The sequence below is a fragment of the Propithecus coquereli genome, unplaced genomic scaffold (assembly GCF_000956105.1).
Source record: "Propithecus coquereli isolate 6110/MARCELLA unplaced genomic scaffold, Pcoq_1.0 Scaffold85, whole genome shotgun sequence".
NCBI classification, from domain to species: Eukaryota; Metazoa; Chordata; class Mammalia; order Primates; family Indriidae; genus Propithecus; species Propithecus coquereli.
In genome coordinates this window covers 4,530,092-4,546,930 of record NW_012154729.1, presented here as the reverse complement: position 1 = coordinate 4,546,930, position 16,839 = coordinate 4,530,092, and the positions used below count along the sequence as shown (strand labels likewise).

The following is a 16,839-nucleotide window of genomic DNA, read 5'->3' as shown; positions in this document are numbered from 1 at the left end:
TGGCCATTGACAGGCAGGAAGAGACGTGGGTGAGAATTACAGACCCTCTTCCTTCAACGCGATTCTGTGTCCGGCTTGTAGACCCTACCAGGTACAGCTGGGGTGGGCTGGGCTGGGGCGGACACCGAGCTGAGGCTTGTTTTACCTCTACGAGTTCGAATCCAGGAGCGGTTCCAACCTATCCTTCAGGAAGGCGTGGTGGGGAAGGTGGGCGGAGGCGCCCATCGATCCTCTCGTCTCGGCTCTATCACCCCCCGCCCGGGTTCCCCTTCATCCCGGGACCGTCAGGTAGCGGATGCGGAGCGGAGCAGGCCAACCGAAAAGTGCGCGGCACCCGCCACCCTGCTTCGCGGCCGCGCGGACCCAAGAGCAACCCCCCCCCCCCCGCCAGCCGGTCCTCCGCACCCCCACGTGGCCTCTGCGGACCTCCGCGACCCTGGGCACAGGTGCCTGCCGTCGTGCTCCCTCCAGGGGCTCTGTCTCCAGGATCCCGCCCTGGCCCTGGGCAGAGGTCCCCTCCCACCACAGTCTGCCCCCTCCCGGGGTCTACCCCAGTGTTCCCGCCCGTGCCCCTTGGCAGACGTTCCCGCCCCATCACTCCCTTACGCTCCGGGCGCCCTCGCCCCTCGGCGACCCCCTTCCGCACGGCCACATAATCGGTACAACCCACACTGACCTCTCCGAGCTTCAGTTTCCTTATCTGAAAAATAGGGACAATAATCTCTACCTCATTTACCCAGAATGTGACAAGCCGACCAAAAAAGAGGGGCTTCCATTAGTAGGTTTATTACTGATTGCCATTCTTCGCGGTATTACCGTGGCCGCGTGGCCGCGTGGCCGCGGCTGGGGGAGGCGAGACCTCCTCCTCCTCCTCCGCGGCTCTGCAGGGCGGCGGCTGCGAGCGCCCGCCCCGCCCCACCCCCTGCCCCGCTGCGCCAGCGGCCGTCCGAGTCCTCCTCCGCCGTCCGCCCGCCGCCGAGCCCTGGGCCCGCGGAGACGCGGCGACATGGCGAGCAGCCACCGCCTCCTGCTGGAGAACGCGCGGCAGGTGGTGCTGGTGTGCGCCCGCGGCGAGCGCTTCCTGGCTGGGGGCGCGGGGCGCAGCCTGGCCGTGCTGGAGGGCGCCAGCCTGGTGGTGGGCACGTAAGTGGCCGGGCGCGCGGGGTGGGGGACCCGGCAGCCGAGGCCGGAGCTTGCCGCTTTCTCTAGCTGGTGCACTGCAGAGGCAAACAGCGCGGTAAAGCTTCCCAGCACTGCGAGAGACACTGGCGGGCCAGCCTTCGGGACGCCTGTTGCTGACACGCTCAACTGACTGGGTTGTCATTCCGTAGGGGAAAAAACCGCTCAAAACGGAACATCCCTTTAGGATGCCTCAAGTCCCGCCTCTGCCTGTAGAATATCATTGTCCGACAATCAGAAGGGGCTGGGGTTCGCTCTAGTGCTTCTCGGAGCGTGGCCAGGGGTCCACCTTCGTCAGGATGGCCTGTGATTATTTTTTCTTAAGGACAGATTTCTGACTCATTCCACCCCGAACTTTAGAATCAGCATCTTTGGAGGTGGAGTTCTGAGTCCTTAATTTTTTAAAAAAAGTACCTCTCACATCCCCGTGGTCTGTACACTAAAGCTTTAGAACCACGGAAAGCATTTAGATAGGGATGGCCTTGAGTGACAAGAAATCAAGATTTGGCCACCAGAATAAAAGAGGTGTTTCTCGTTACCATCTGAACTGCCTGCCGGATGTGAATAAAAGAACAGCCGAAGTGTGAGAGGGTGACCTGGGGTAGGACAGGGGCTTAGATGAGGATTTCAATCCGAAGAGCCCCTGGTGCCGCGATTGCACACGATGAATCAGAGTCGCGCAGACTGACCACCGCTTATCTGGAGTAGGTCAAGGTTGTGTAGGTTGATTGGTTGGTTTTTAATTAATAAAGGGACGAAAGTAGTCCTCGTGTTACTATAAAAAAATTTGTTTAAAAACTTGCCTAGAAAGTTGAGAAAATATCTACCTAGGTTGAGACCAGAGTATCTGTACAATTTACAGAAATGCTGCCAACATCAAGTCTTGGATTCCAATACATGCTCTTTCTGTGTTCACATCAAAACCACATCAAATAGAGAAAGCGAAAGGAGGGAGTTGACTTGTGGTCTGGAAGGTGGTTTTTTGATTTGAGTCTATTATGTGGGGTTCTCAGAATTTGCTGGATTTATTACATTAAAATAAATTTACAAGAACACTCAGAACTTTGCCACTCAAATACGACTAGTTCGGTACAGGACTGGATTGTTTTTTATTTTCACTTACTATCATCACTGTTTTAAACACATGCAAAATAAAGTACAGAATTGAAATAATTATCTGGTGATTGTCTGATGATGGATGCCACTGCACCCAGGGTGACAGGGCCAGACTCTGTCTCAAAAAAAAAAAAAAAAAAAAAGGAAAGAAAAGAAAGAAGAAAAGAAAATACAGATGAACAAAAAGGAAGAAAAATCAGTAAAATAATTCAAACCCCATCATTCAGTGAACTAATGCCAACATTTCAGTGTTTCTCCTTTCAGATATTTTCCCATGCAAATAGAATCATATAAAATGCATATATTATTTGGTATCCCAGGTTTTTTCCACTTAGTAATAAATAGTGAAAATGTCACCATAGCACTAATATATATCTTTGTAATTTAATGGCTGCCTTAAAAAAAACACTTTTGGGGGAATGGTTTTACTTAGTTTCCTTCAATAACTGCCATTAGACATAAACCTTTGTTCAAACATAGGTAGGAACCCACCAACGAATGAGAGACCCATGTTCGTGGAAGGTAGATAAGCATAGGATTAGCGGGGGCAGGGTAAGGACCCAGTGCCCTCAGAATTCTCCTCTCACGCAAATTGATGATGTTAGAGATTTCTTAGATTTGACCTTGTTACAACACAAATAACCCCGCTGAAGGCAGTGGAATAGTTTGTCAGACCTTGTGCCCTGTGGCTCCTGGTTAGCCTCATGCCAAGTGAGACACAGTTCTGAGAGAAGAGGAGAAAAATAATCCTGAGCTAGAGCATTCTCTTTGTCCTTTCCCGTTCAAGGATCAATGTCTAATCCTGCTGGTACCTTCTGCCACCAGAGTCACTGCACATTGGGTGGATTATCTAATTGGGTGAGATAAAAGCTATTCGTGGTGAAGAATTGTGTTAACCAGGATACTAAATTTTGAAGCTTAATTTCTTATTCTATCCTTAAATTTGTCCTCCCCACAACCGCTACAATCATTATTTCTTTTCCTTTTGTAATATTTACCCTTTACATCCAGTTTTGCCCCTCCACTCTTACATTCCGTCAGGTTACCCCGGCCACTTCAGTCCCATTGCTGAACCCCTTATCGCCTGCTTTTCACTGCATATTCCAGCTCTCAGGTTTATAGCCCTGGATCTCAATTTTGGAAACACTAATTTGCAGTGAGTGGCAAAGACTCAGGATAATAGTAGCTGAAACAAGATGGAAGGCTATTTCTCTCCTATGTAAAAATCCAGACGTAGGAATGCAGGGCTGGTTGATGGTGGTACTCGGTGGGGTCCTTGGGACCCAGGCCCCTCCTGCCTTGCTCTACGGTGCACGGCTCAGTTTCTTCCAATCACTCCGTGATCCAAGATCCTGCTCCATCTCTAGTATAGCGTCTACATTGAGCCAGTCAAATATGAAGGGAAAGCAACCTTATTGGCTAGAACTTAGTCTCACAGCCACACCTGGCTGGAGGGAGGTTGGGAAATGGAGTCTTTATTCTCGGTGGTTATGTGTCCAGTTAAAACGTAGGGTTCTAGTACTGTGAGAAAGGGGAACATTGATGTTGGGGAATAACTAGCAATCTCTGCTACACATGATTTGACTTTTTGTCTTGAATATGGCTAGAGTCACTTTTCTGAAGACTCAGGTTCAAGAAGGAAACACAATAATTGTTGACTCATTAACATCAAGGCATCTGAAAACATATGTTAAGTCACTAGTCAGATTTCTCACAAGATTTCCCCACACTTTAATAATTACGTCTTGATTTTTCTTCAGTGATGGATTTATAAAAGCTATTGGTCCTGCCGACGCTATCCAAAGACAATTTTCTGAAGAAACTTTCGAAGAAAGAATTGACTGCTCTGGGAAATGTATCCTACCAGGTACTTACCTCTTTTTCAGTAAAGCTCTAAAAGAAGTTTGAACAATTGCTCTAGGAATGTAAAGAGGAAGAGCAGCAGCTTGTTTTAAATAGAGTCTCACAATAATACTAAAAAATAATAATAGCTCTATGTATTGAATTTCTACTATTGAATGTCTAGCTGCTTTACAAACATGATTTCATGTTGAATCCTTCTAACTGCCAAGTGTGGGAGGTGTCATTATCTACATGTTATAGATTAGAAAATGAGTTTAGGGGTGAAATATGTTAACCCAAGGTTGCTAACCAGGTAGAGGGCAAGCTGGGAATCAGACCCATTCATTCACTCCACGTCTTCCCACTCCCAGGCTGAAGAGAAACCAGCTGTGTTGTAGTTAGGTTTGAAAAGTCAGAAAAACTTTATTAATCCATTGCTTAGGGGAGGCAAAGGGGGTAGCTACTGTCCCTAATACCAGAAATGCTCCAATATTGTATAGGATGTGAAACAACAGTCCCAGCTCTAGGCAGAAAATGAAAAACAAAAAGTACCCTAGAGATTTCATGTCAGTTCACTTATATCTTTAATGATTGACAACAGAATCCATTTATTAACCATCATCTCCTACATTATCTATGTTGTATGGCTTCTTATAATCACCCAAAACAAGTTTCACAAATTTTGAATTCTACACAAACATAGGAACTTTATATTTTACTTTATATAAAACTTAAAGTATATATTTTAACATAATTTTATATAGGATTTATGTAAAATTTGTATTTTTCAAATGTTTACTATACACATTGACAGAGCTTCTACCTTCTGGATCTTGGGAGTTAGGAGACAAAATTGGGGTGAAATGTTAAGAGTAGAATAGAATATAGTAGAAAGCAATCTAATTAGGGACCTTTGATTTTAGTTCAATCAGAACCATTAAAGAGCCATTTAATCCATAAGATATTTTAAATATTCTGGAAAGACATAATTTACTGAATTGTACCTGGAAAAACAAAAGTTCTGAGTGCTTTTTTATAGTCGGTTTAATTAAAATATATTTCTTTCTTGAAGATAGATTCATATTTCTGATTTCCTATTTTGCCTTCTCAGAGTTGGAGGGGTTGTATTATTCTGTTTTCACACCCAGATTGTTCCTTGGTGATACAGTCCTTGGTTTTGTTCAACTAGTAGGTTTGACTAATTTAAAAGCTTTGGTGAGCGTGGACTTATTGAGCAAAAGGAGCTATACATCTCTGAGGGATATTTTCATCATGTTCATCACCTCCTTTATTAGAGCCTTCAAGACCAGCAAGGCAGTCTTATTTCCTCTCTATCAGGTAACCGCAGAGACAAATCTTCCCTCTTTCACCCTCCTCCAAGTTGGATGGCCACCATGATGTTTTCCCAAGAGCAGCACGGTAGAGTCTGCCTGCTACCTAAGTGCTTTCTATTTCTTAACTTTAAGGTGACTTGATTTATTGATTACAGGTTTGGTGGATGCACACACACATCCAGTATGGGCTGGTGAAAGAGTTCACGAGTTTGCAATGAAGGTAACTGCAATCAATAACGGCAAGTCAAAAGGGAGCACAAATATAAAGTCTTCTTCTAAAGAGTCCGTAGGCTATCGGGCTTTGCAACATATGTCAACTTGTCTTTTTAATGGATATTTTTACTTGCCTGGATATGGCAAACAAATGACAACAAAACTTATTTATAATGTCTCAAGTCTTTATATTATACACAGGGCTAGTAAGCATTTTTAGTGTAATAGTTTTTGAAAAATTTTAGCTGCAGAATCCACCTTTTAAAACAGAGCTGAGCTGCCTTGCCCATTCATTTCTCCTCTTTCCTTCGCCCCATTCCAAATTACTACCTCTAGTAGCCTTTGAAAGGGCTCCAAGAAACAGTTTGAAAAATCACCATTCTTTGGGGTCAAGCTAGAAAAAATACATGACTAAGCACAAAAATAAAATGTCTTATATTGTTCTCTTTTTCAGAAAAATAAGACATTAAGAATCCTAAAATATAGCCTGTGTTAGTTATACATTAGCCATAGTCAACTCCTAAGTCCCTGGTGGGAGGCTGTTTTCACATTGTTTAAAAACAAATGTGCATCCTCTCAGCTAAATTGGCTTATTTCAAAAAAATAAAAAATTTTTCTTCAGATATCATGTACGTTCCTCAATAAGCTTGAGCTGTTTTTTAAAGACTATTTTATTAAATCGCAGAATTTTAGAGCCAAAAGCAACCTTAGGGATTTGAAGTCCAGGCCTCTCATTATATAGATGGAGAAAGTTGGGTCCAGAGAAGGGAAAAGTGTTCACTAAGGTCACCAGCTGGAGGGTGGCAGAACCCAGATGAAAACTCTTCTTGGGAGTTCCCCAGGCCTGCAGACCTTGTGTGTGCCACACTCCTTGCTTCGGAGTAACTGGAGCCCAGCGGGATGCCAGGAAGAGCCACTTTATTTGCTTGAGTGACAAAAGTCAGGCTCTAAATTCTGGTGGCCAAATATTGAGCCTTGGAAACTGCCCTGGGCTTCTTTAGTGGAGATTTGAACAATTGCAGTGGGGTTCCCTAAATTGCCTAAGCTTTTTTTTCTCAAACCTGCTGAGGCTGTAGGGAGGGCTGAGCCCTAGCTGGAACCCACTGGTGACCAACTGAGTTGTTAAAATATTGAAATACGTTTGTGCCAGTTTTTAACCGCAGCTGCCCTGAGACCCCAAATGCCCACCCACCGCATCTCCCACCTCAGCGACTCCAGTCCCTTCCTGGGACCTCCTCCGGAGCTCCCCACAATGCAGTGGCCGGCAGAGTAGGGGTTTCGAGGACTGTGCGTCCCATCACCCTCCCCAGTCTGATCGGATGGTGCCGGTGCCCTAATGCTTCTTAATCATTTTTTAGTATCACCCGTGGAAGTAGGTTCTGTAGGTCTGCCTGCAGCCTCCTGGCATTTGTCCAGCCTAAGCGCGAGCTGTGTGTTCAGTTGGCAGGAGCCACGTACATGGATATTCACCAGGCCGGAGGAGGGATCAACTTCACGGTGGAGCGCACACGCCAAGCCTCGGAGGAGGAGCTGTTCCGCTCCTTCCAGCGGCGGCTGCAGTGCATGGCGCGGGCCGGCACCACGCTGGTGGAGTGCAAGAGCGGATACGGCCTCGACCTGGACACCGAGCTCAAGATGCTGCGCGTGATTGAGCGCGCCCGACGGGAGCTGGACGTCGGCATCTCGGCCACTTACTGCGGGGCTCACTCAGTGCCCAAGTAACCTCAGCCAGTGCCAGCGCGTTTAACGCAGGGCTTTGAGATTGCAGTGGGGCAGCACTTTGGCTCTTGCAGGGACGCCAGTAGAAACCTCTGGAAAGATGTTCTGATTCTAATGGCCAATCATCTTACACACGTGGTTTTAGAAAGACCCATCACTTTGCTAGTCCTTTAGCGATGAAAGAAGAGATGTTTCAAGCTCCTTTGGTTAGCAAAAAGAAATGGCCCCTCGTAGGTCCTTTAAAATTACAGATATTCATTGGAATAATTTCACATGATAATCAATTAGCATAAAAGCACTTTAGAAATTAATAGTAACACTCCTTAGGAGACAGATCAAATCTTGGAGTCTAGGTGACTCAAAGGGTTTTTTTTGTTTTGTTCATCTGTTTGCTTACCTAACAGCAAACATTTTTGTTTTACTATTGTAAATGTTTTTTAGTGTTCTTCTTTATCTAAAAAGTTTCCCCTCCATGGCTTTACTACAGAGAACTCTGCCCCCTTCTGTGCCTGTGTCTTATCCATCCAAAGTTCCTTTTGGTCCTAGAATTTCTAGATAGAAAGGTCTGTGGATCTGGAACTAACTGAAAGATCTAAAAGAAATTCCGGACTTGAACACCCACAGGGTATCTCGAAAGTCTTAGTGTAGTCTTAACCTTTGAAAACTTACGTATGTAAACGATACAGACTTACAAACATAATTTGTAAATTTAATCATTTAAATTTATTTTATATTTAGTTTTGTAAACTTTGGGATGTAAATTTGGACAGCTAAAGAACGTCTCCAAAGTTACGTGGCCAGAAAGTGGTGGAGCTCCATGTATGTCTGACTCCAAAAGCCAAGCCCTTTCTAACATTATTATAATCACCCTGGAATTTTAGAGAGAATTTCAGGGCCTACTACTATCCTCTTCCACCATGGCCCCAGACAGTGAGACAGGAAGCCTAAGGCACATGCTTGGGGAAATGTGGAGAAAGAAAAAGGCAGGGTGATAGCTGGGGCCAGGTAAGGCAACCGCAGTTGGGTTGTCAGGGAAGCATGCAAGATGCCCTCTCAGGGTTCTTGACTGGAAGGCTAAGGTTTTCAGCCAGGCGGCCTTGCTGGCATCAGCAACATAGATGTGCTAGAATGGTTGAACCATTTGAGTCTCTGTGTGTAGGGTCATTGCACATAGAAGTCTTGTGGATACCTCTGCAGTGTAGGCATGGCCCAATTGTTAACAGACCTGAGTTTTAGCTTTGATTCTTTCTTTACCTTTCTGAGGCTTGAGGTCATTCACCTATGCTGTTTCTCAGGTTCTCTAAGGTACAAATAACCCCTTTTCAATTAAAAAAAAAATATATATGTATTTGCCCATGGTAATCTCATCTTCTTCTCTCAGAGGAAAAACTGCTACTGAAGCTGCTGATGACATCATCAATAACCACCTCCCAAAGTTGAAGGAACTGGGCAGAAAAGGGGAAATACATGTTGACAATATAGATGTGTTCTGCGAGAAGGGTGTCTTTGACCTTGATTGCACCAGAAGGATTCTTCAATGTGGAAAAGACACAGGGTTACAGATTAACTTCCACGGGGACGAACTTCACCCAATGAAGGCTGCTGAGGTATGGTTGACCTGTTGTTTTCCCTTTGTGCATTCAAGCTATGGAAAACTCAGTTTGTTCAAAGGCTTCTAAAAAGATAAAGAGTGGGGAAATGCGTTGAGCAATGTGCAGATGGGTCTGGTGGAGCCTTGAAAACCTGACCTCTGTTAAAAACTTACTTTTTTGCCGATCGTTTATTTTTGTTATTATCTACTGGTGGTGTTAGTAGAAAAAGAAGTACCTTTTTGATCTCATTCACTAAATTTACAACATATTTTGGTTGGCACACAAAGCCACACTGGCACAGTATGTTAGTTTTATGTGTAGCTTCTAGGATCTTTCTTTGATCCACATCAATTTTGATAGAGCACACCAAAAAAAGCCACAAGAGGCTTTCCAAATCTGTATGTCTTGCCAGGATTCATTCATTTCGTTATCCTTTCAACAAATATTCCAGTGTCTACTGTGTGCCAGACCTTGTTCCAGGTACTTGAGAATTCAGCAGTAGGCCAAAGTCCCTGCAGCTGGGAGTCTAGATATCTCTGATCTAAAGCCCTGGACCTAAATACACAGTTACCCTTGGGGCATTAATACAAATACAGATACCCCACATGTGTCTCAACCGCCATATGTCTAACTTGATCTCAAAGTCACTTCCAAATCTTGTCCTGTGTTTCTTGTCCAGTGAATGACCCCATTGTCTGTCTATTGCTGAAGACCAAAATTTGGACATCATTTTGATGACTTTCTCCCCCTCACCTCCACATGCCAACCAACCACCAGGTCCTCCCAATTCTCCTAAATATCTCTAGGTCCACTACTCTCACCTCTGATCCATAAGATTCATCAAATGTTCTGTGTCAGAAAAGGTCTGCAAGCATTTGTGTTTAAGAATAGTTTTTGGCCGGGCACGGTGGCTCACACCTGTAATCCTAGCACTCTGGGAGGCCGAGGCGGGCAGACTGTTTGAGCTCAGGAGTTTGAGACCAGCCTGAGCAAGAGCGAGACCCCGTCTCTACCAAAAAAATAGAAAGAAATTATCTGGACAACTAAAAATACATAGAAAAAATTAGCCGGGCATAGTGGCGCATGCCTGTGGTCCCAGCTACTCAGGAGGCTGAGGCAGGAGGATCGCTTGAGCCCAGGAGTTTGAGGTTGCTGTGAGCTAGGCTAATGCCATGGCACTCACTCTAGCCAGGGCAACAGAGTGAGACTCTGTCTCAAAAAAAAAAAAAAAAAAAGAATAGTTTTTGAAGTAGCATGCCATCTAATTTTCAAATGAATGCCTATTACAAACTCTTTACCCATTTGGGGGATTGTGCGTACAAGAGTTGGTTGACAAGAAATCTTAATAATAAAATGCTATTTCTCTTTGTAGGAAAAAGAGTTGAGTGGTACTTTACTGATGTGTTGTTGCCATTGGTTAAGTCTTTCCCTTTCTGCCCATTCTGTGTAGCTCGGGGCTGAACTGGGAGCCCAGGCAATCAGTCACCTTGAGGAAGTGAGCGATGAAGGCATCGTTGCCATGGCAAAGGCCAAGTGCTCTGCTGTCCTTCTGCCCACCACAGCCTACATGCTGAGGTAAGGTCATTTCTCACCCTAGACCCATGAGCTGCAAGTACAAGCTGTGAAGACACAGACTTCCAAGGTGCCTAAACATTATTTCATTGACATCACAAATCTTTTAAAAATGCAGATCTATACTTTTAAAAACATGCATAAGATATTGGGGATAGTTGGCAGTGTTCAGAATCTGAGAGAGCTGTTTTCTAAGAGGATGTTAATGGGTACCATAATGGTCTAGCAGAATCCTCATAAATCCTGGAGGTAGGAGGGAAGAGGAGACATAGAAGCACATCTCCCCAGAGATTTTGCCGTATGTGCTCTATACACTGGATACACATAGTCCATCTTTTATAACTGTCATTGCTCTAATTCTACCAAATATAAGGCTTGAGATCTTCTGACTCTTTCCCTTGTACCACTTACAGGACAGTTGCCAAGAGTGTGGTCTGGGAGGTGAGCATTCAAGAGGAAGCTTGTCTTCTCTTAGGACTGGGTGCTTTCTGTGTGGCTAGGATACATGGTCTTCTTGGGGAGAAGGGGCAATTATGCAGTTACAGCTTTAGGACAGTGGTTCTCAACCCCAGGACGATTTTATCCTGCAGGGGACACTTGACAATGTCTGGAAACATTTCTGGTTGTCACAATGAGGGGATGCTACTGGCATTTAACAGGGAGAGACCAGAGTTGCTGATAAACGTTCCTCAATGCACAGAGTAGCTCCCCACAACAAAGCATGACTTGTGCTGAGGTTGGGTAAAGTCAGCTTCAAGTAACTTCTAGAAAAGAAAAGGGAATATTTCAGTGCTCTTCTCAAACTTATGATTTCGTAGGTACACATGTATAATATTATACATTTTTATTATCATTACCATTCTCTTAATTTAAAATAGTAGACACAATGTAGACTACAATCAGGAAATATCAATAACTTTTTGATATAGCCAACTACTTTTCTTACAAGTCTCAGTAATCATCAGTCTAAGTTATTAATCAATATTTAATTTGGTTAATTTTTCACCACACAAGAAATAAATTTTTACAAAAAACTAAAAAAGACTTTCTTTAACTCACCTTAAATCTCTTAACATGGAGCAAAAATCTGAGACTTTGTGGTACCAAAGGGCAGTTTGGCATTAAAAATCTGAACTTTGTTCCTATGCCAGTGGAGGCTGTCATCTGCCAATGCCACAGGTAGGTTTAGCATCCTGTTTGGACAACAAGGGCAATCGAAGAGAAGGCCACATCTTCTCTCTGGCTTCTCTGTTCCTTTATTTTTCTGATCTCTCCAGTGGAAGGACCTGCAGGGCCTCCTGCTAGACCTTGAACCCTGTCTTGACTCTTATTTTCAGAATAACCATTGCCTTACGCCTGTTAAGGGTTTCCTTTAATCATGTATTTTGTGTATATTTACATATAATGCCTAAATTTATTCAGGAAATAGTCACCTTAGTTTTTGTGGAGCATCCTTAATACTTTTACAGCCTCTTCTTTTTAACCCCTAAGTGGTTTTAGAAGGGGAGGAAGGGCCGTCACAATGTCTTGCAGGAAATTTGAAGCTATACTCTTTCCTCACTCTCTAACTCTGCTTCACCCACATCTTCTCATACATTGTCTTAGGTAAGAAACATTATTTTAAGTGGTCCTACAAATTATCACAGACCAGGAATGCTTCAGGGCAAGAATCATCTCTGCTAGGCTCTTTTCCCTATTGCAATAGTTATTACTGAATTAAATCTGTCCTCATCGCATTAATGAGATTTTAGGCTTTGTTCATTTTTGACATAACTTTTGAGTTGTGTCTTAAGGAATAAAGAATATTTCACCAAGGAGGTCAGAGAGATGCCTAACCCAGGAAGAAGCACAAACATTTTACATATTAAATTCTTGGACCTTCAAGATTTCAGCAAAAAATGTTTGAAACCTAAAAAAAAAAAAAAAAAAAAAAAAGGAAGGAAAGAGATATAAATAGAAAATTGCAAAATGGAAATTAATAAAGATAGCGTTATTATAAACTCATTGTTTAATTTGGTAGTGACAAAAAAGTTTATTAAATTTAAAAAATTAAAAATAATTTAAAAACCATTTTAATTTTTAAACTTTAAAGACCATTTGTAAGTTATGATTTTCTCTCTTAGCAAGAATGTCTTGATACATAGAAAGATGGCCTAGATAAGCAATCTCAAATTAAACAAATTAGTCCTATGCAAATAATTTCAAAAGCAGAATGATAAAAATCAACAGTCCTGGGATTCTATCTAACTCCACCACTAATCACTTAACCTGGAGTTTCCGTGTCTTCTTCCAGATCATGAAGGAGTTGGATGTCTCAAACGTTCTTCCGTTATGAACATCTATTCTGCAAAAGTTCCAACTCTAGAGACTGACGTATTTTCTTCCTCCCCTTAGACTGAAGCAGCCTCGAGCCAGGAAGATGTTAGATGAAGGGGTAATAGTTGCTCTGGGCAGTGATTTCAATCCTAATGCATATTGCTTTTCAATGGTAATTATTTTTTCATGTGCCTTTCTGAGCAGAGTATCTACCAAGCATATAAATAATTTAAATATATTTCACTAGCTGCTTAAAATGTATAAAATATCTAAAATTATTTTTCTGTGAAACAAAGAAAAAACGGGTGGACAGTAGTATAACTGGATTTTTCTGCACTACATAAATGCCTCCAGGCATAGAGAGAGGAGAGATGCTGCTATTGGCGTTATTTTCTGATTCAGCTTTGAACACTGCAGTTTTACAATAACCCACTTCCTTTCTCCAGAAAATAGCATAAACTCTACATACGAGGTTGAGTTAGTAAGGGTGGAGGTGAGCTTTATCGTAGACGCTAAGTGGTCTTGAAAAGTTGTAAATAAATATTAAATACACAATCTCTATAATAAAGGAATCTTTTTCAAAGCCTAAGAACCTTTATATGTAAATTTGGATTTTCCCATAGCAATTGAGCCAGTTCCTCCTACACACTTAATTGCCATTATTTGTTATGCTGTGTTGAGAAATGTTCTAAGTAGTAATAGTCATTTGTCACTTTCTTCCAACGCCTTTCTCCTCCCGCCTTAGCCGATGGTCATGCATCTGGCCTGTGTAAACATGAGGATGTCCATGCCTGAGGCCTTGGCTGCGGCCACCATCAATGCAGCTTATGCATTGGGAAAATCTCACACACATGGATCTTTGGAAGTTGGCAAACAGGGCGATCTCATTGTCATCAATGCGTCCAGGTGAGTGTGCTCCCAACTTAGGTATTCTATTTTATGCCCAGTGTGATGTATATAGGAGGTTTAAATCCCTTTTCCACTAATTACTGTAAATAAATATTAAATACACAATCTCTATAATAAAGGAATCTTTTTCAAAGCATAAGAACCTTTATATGTAAATTTGGATTTCCCCATAGCAATTGAGCCAGTTCCTCCTACACACTTAATTGTCATTATTTGTTATGCTGTGTTGACAAATGTCTTAAATAGCAATCACCATTTGTTACTTATTTGTTAATTAATTGTTAGTGTCAGGCTCTGTCTAGATTCAGACAGTACCCAATCTCCTCTGTCTTGATCCCTTTCCAACCAGAAATTCTACCTACAGGTCCTAAACTACAGAGCGGACCAGGTTTTCTGGTCTCTTCATCTGTCTTGTGTATTTCATAGATTCCAGCTTCCTGTTCTGTTTACCTGGACTTTGGACTTGTACTCTCTGGCATGTGATTTTGTTTGTCGGTTTGGCTTCTGACCTAAGGCTTGCTCCCAACCTGGGCTTGTCACCTGGCTCTGATTCATACCTGCTCTGTCTTATCATACCCACTGGATCCCAAAAGCTTAAACTTAGTTTCCCGTTCCTGGTTTCTTATTACTCACTCACTCACAGTCTGTTGCCACCGGGGCCTCCACTGTGACAATTTGGGTCGTCTTGTTCTAAATCCCAAAATTGTAAATCCTATGGCTCCTTGAACCTCGTGATCCCATCGCAGCCCTTGGACCTCATGTCCAACAGAGGACAATGGCTCTAATTCTACTCTCCAGGGTCAGAAACTACTCCCTCTGTTGAATATAATGCTGCTGTTACCATGCGTTGTCCATCACTTAATGAAGCAACTATTTTAAAGTCAAGTACTTAAATAATACTATTATACAATATTTGATTTATCATAGACCAGTAAGCTGTTTTTTTAGAAAGCCTAAAAACCAAAGACTGGATATAAAGAAATATTTAGAGAATGCATTTTAAAATTAGCATTTATTGCTAAAGTGATCATTTTGACTTGTATGCACTGAAGTAATGTTTGATTTCTTTCTAGATGGGAGCATTTGATATACCAGTTTGGAGGCCATCACGAATTAATTGAATATGTTATAGCTAAAGGAAAAGTCATTTGTAAAAAATGATAGCACTGAAAAGAAAGAAGACTCTTTGACTACATAAGTCAAATACAGTTATATTAAAAAGTTAACACACCTTAGTAGTTTATCAGAATTATGTCACTTAAACCTAAATATATCTCAATGTCTTGTTAATCTACTTGGAAAACCCAAGCGATTGATTTATTTTAATTTAACATGTGCACCTGGATGTTTAAACAGGTAAACCTGTTGTGATGATAATGATATAACATTAAATCATTTCACAAATATTGGTTACAAATATTCTGAAGATTAATATGATGGCATATCACAAAAATGCCTTTGTGAGGAAAGCAGACTTGACTTGAAATTTTCATTTTGTGTCCACATTTCAAATTTCACTTTTTAAACTTTATTTAGAGAACATTGAGGTATAGAAGGAAATCCAAGTGATATGCCTCAATGAAGCTAAAATATAGCTTTTTGTAATAAGCAACAAATATTTCTTTCCCTCACATAGATTATCTTTCTAGATGCTCTTCAAATGCATTAGTGTCTCCTGACAAAGGGTGTCCCCTTTCATTTCTAACATCTCTCAACTCCAGCAATAAAGCTCTTACAGCAGGGTTCAACACTTGTCATTTTATACGCAGGCAGGGGCCTTCCCGTAATGGATGCATTTTGACCAAATCTGATAATGTAATTTTTGGGGAAATTTTTTTTAAGTGTTTGACTCTTCGCATTACAAATGGATAAACATTTTCCAGCTCCCAATAAATATTTGCTGTCACCCTTTTTGTTGTTTCCTTTCAGCCTGGAAGTAGATCAGCAGTGTTGTCTTTGAGAGTTGTTTAGGAAATGAACAAATTACAAAATTATTTGTAAAGACTGGATAACTATTTACATATAAATTGGTGTTTCTAAAGCCATGTGAGTTTATTTAAAATCTTTCTAAATGTTTTAAATAACAAGTGCATTACCAAACTTTGTCCTGTTTATGAGGGAATGATTTGAGAAGTAAACATTAACTATCCAAATTATCACCAATTTCAGGTTAATAGAGCCTGAATTAATGAGGCTTTACTGTTTTTAATACAAATCAAGTCAAAAATATCCCTCACTGGAAGGTTAAGGGTAACAAACATTGTCCATTGTTGTCACTGCATTGGGGTCTCTGGAGCTCCGGCCTTCATGTGATTGTCGAATAAGTCTTGAAGGAGTTTGCGGGGGCATGTGGTCACTGTGGGTGATGCCTCCTCTGTGACCAGTCACGTAGTAAATGGTAGGGGTTTGGGACGCAGGAGATGAGATAAAGACCAAAACTAAATGTTAGGTCTGCCCTGGAACCCACGTCACACAAGATTATATTCTAATAGCTAAGGAATAAGAAGATGAAGTGGCATCCTATCTGAGGCAGTCACATTTTCTAACAGTGTTAACGTTTGTTGACGGACTCTTTCAGAAATTGATCAACTGCCCTTAGAGTAGCCTTTCCCTAAGGCTGTGGTCCCCAACTCCCAGGCTGTGGACTGGTACGGGTCCATGGCCTGTTAGGAACCAGCCACAGAGCAGGAGGTGAGAGGCGGGACCAGCAAGGGAAGCGTCATTTGTGTTTACAGCCGCTCCCCATCGCTCACATAACCACCTGAGCGCCACCTCCTGTCAGAACAGCAGCGGCATTAGATTCTCATAGGAGCGCAACCCCTACTGTAAACTGTGCATGCAATGGATCTAGGTTGTCTGCTTCTTATGAGAATCTAATGCTGATGATCTGAGATGGAGCTGAGAGGTGATGCTAGGGCTGGGGAGTGGCTGCACATACAGATTATCATTAGCAGAGAGGACTCACTGCACAGAGACCATAATAAATCAATTGCTTGCAGACTTACATCAAAATCTTATCAGGGAGTGGCAATAATGTTAGAAATAAA

The 16,839-nt window shown here is 42.3% G+C and overlaps 2 protein-coding genes across 2 annotated transcripts in view; one reads left to right on the top strand and one right to left on the bottom strand.

Annotated features, from left to right (window-relative positions):
* The window catches only part of CCDC38 (coiled-coil domain containing 38), a 41,670-nt gene extending 40,876 nt beyond the window's left edge, over positions 1 to 794 (bottom strand). Inside the window, exon 1 of the mRNA XM_012664050.1 lies at positions 737 to 794. Coding sequence (XP_012519504.1) covers positions 737 to 776 — 40 coding nt within the window. The 5' untranslated portion in view covers positions 777 to 794. The remainder of the gene's footprint in view (positions 1 to 736) is intronic.
* A 132-nt stretch (positions 795 to 926) lies between these two features.
* On the top strand, positions 927 to 15,702 carry AMDHD1 (amidohydrolase domain containing 1). Its single transcript, XM_012664051.1, has 9 exons — positions 927 to 1,143; positions 4,056 to 4,162; positions 5,627 to 5,691; positions 7,125 to 7,402; positions 8,785 to 9,010; positions 10,446 to 10,570; positions 12,962 to 13,055; positions 13,629 to 13,789; positions 14,866 to 15,702. Exons 1-9 carry the CDS (start codon positions 1,007 to 1,009, stop codon positions 14,951 to 14,953), a joined length of 1,281 nt encoding a protein of 426 aa, XP_012519505.1. The 5' UTR covers positions 927 to 1,006; the 3' UTR covers positions 14,954 to 15,702.
* The last annotated feature ends 1,137 nt before the right edge of the window (positions 15,703 to 16,839 follow it).

Bases quoted from the DNA above. Each gene is read 5' to 3' on its own strand.
- AMDHD1 (XM_012664051.1), top strand. From the start codon at position 1,007: ATGGCGAGCAGCCACCGCCTCCTGCTGGAGAACGCGCGGCAGGTGGTG. The intron at 7,403-8,784 runs GTAACCTCAGCC...TTCTTCTCTCAG, and splicing joins GGGGCTCACTCAGTGCCCAA to AGGAAAAACTGCTACTGAAG. The intron at 13,056-13,628 runs GTAATTATTTTT...CTCCCGCCTTAG, and splicing joins ATGCATATTGCTTTTCAATG to CCGATGGTCATGCATCTGGC.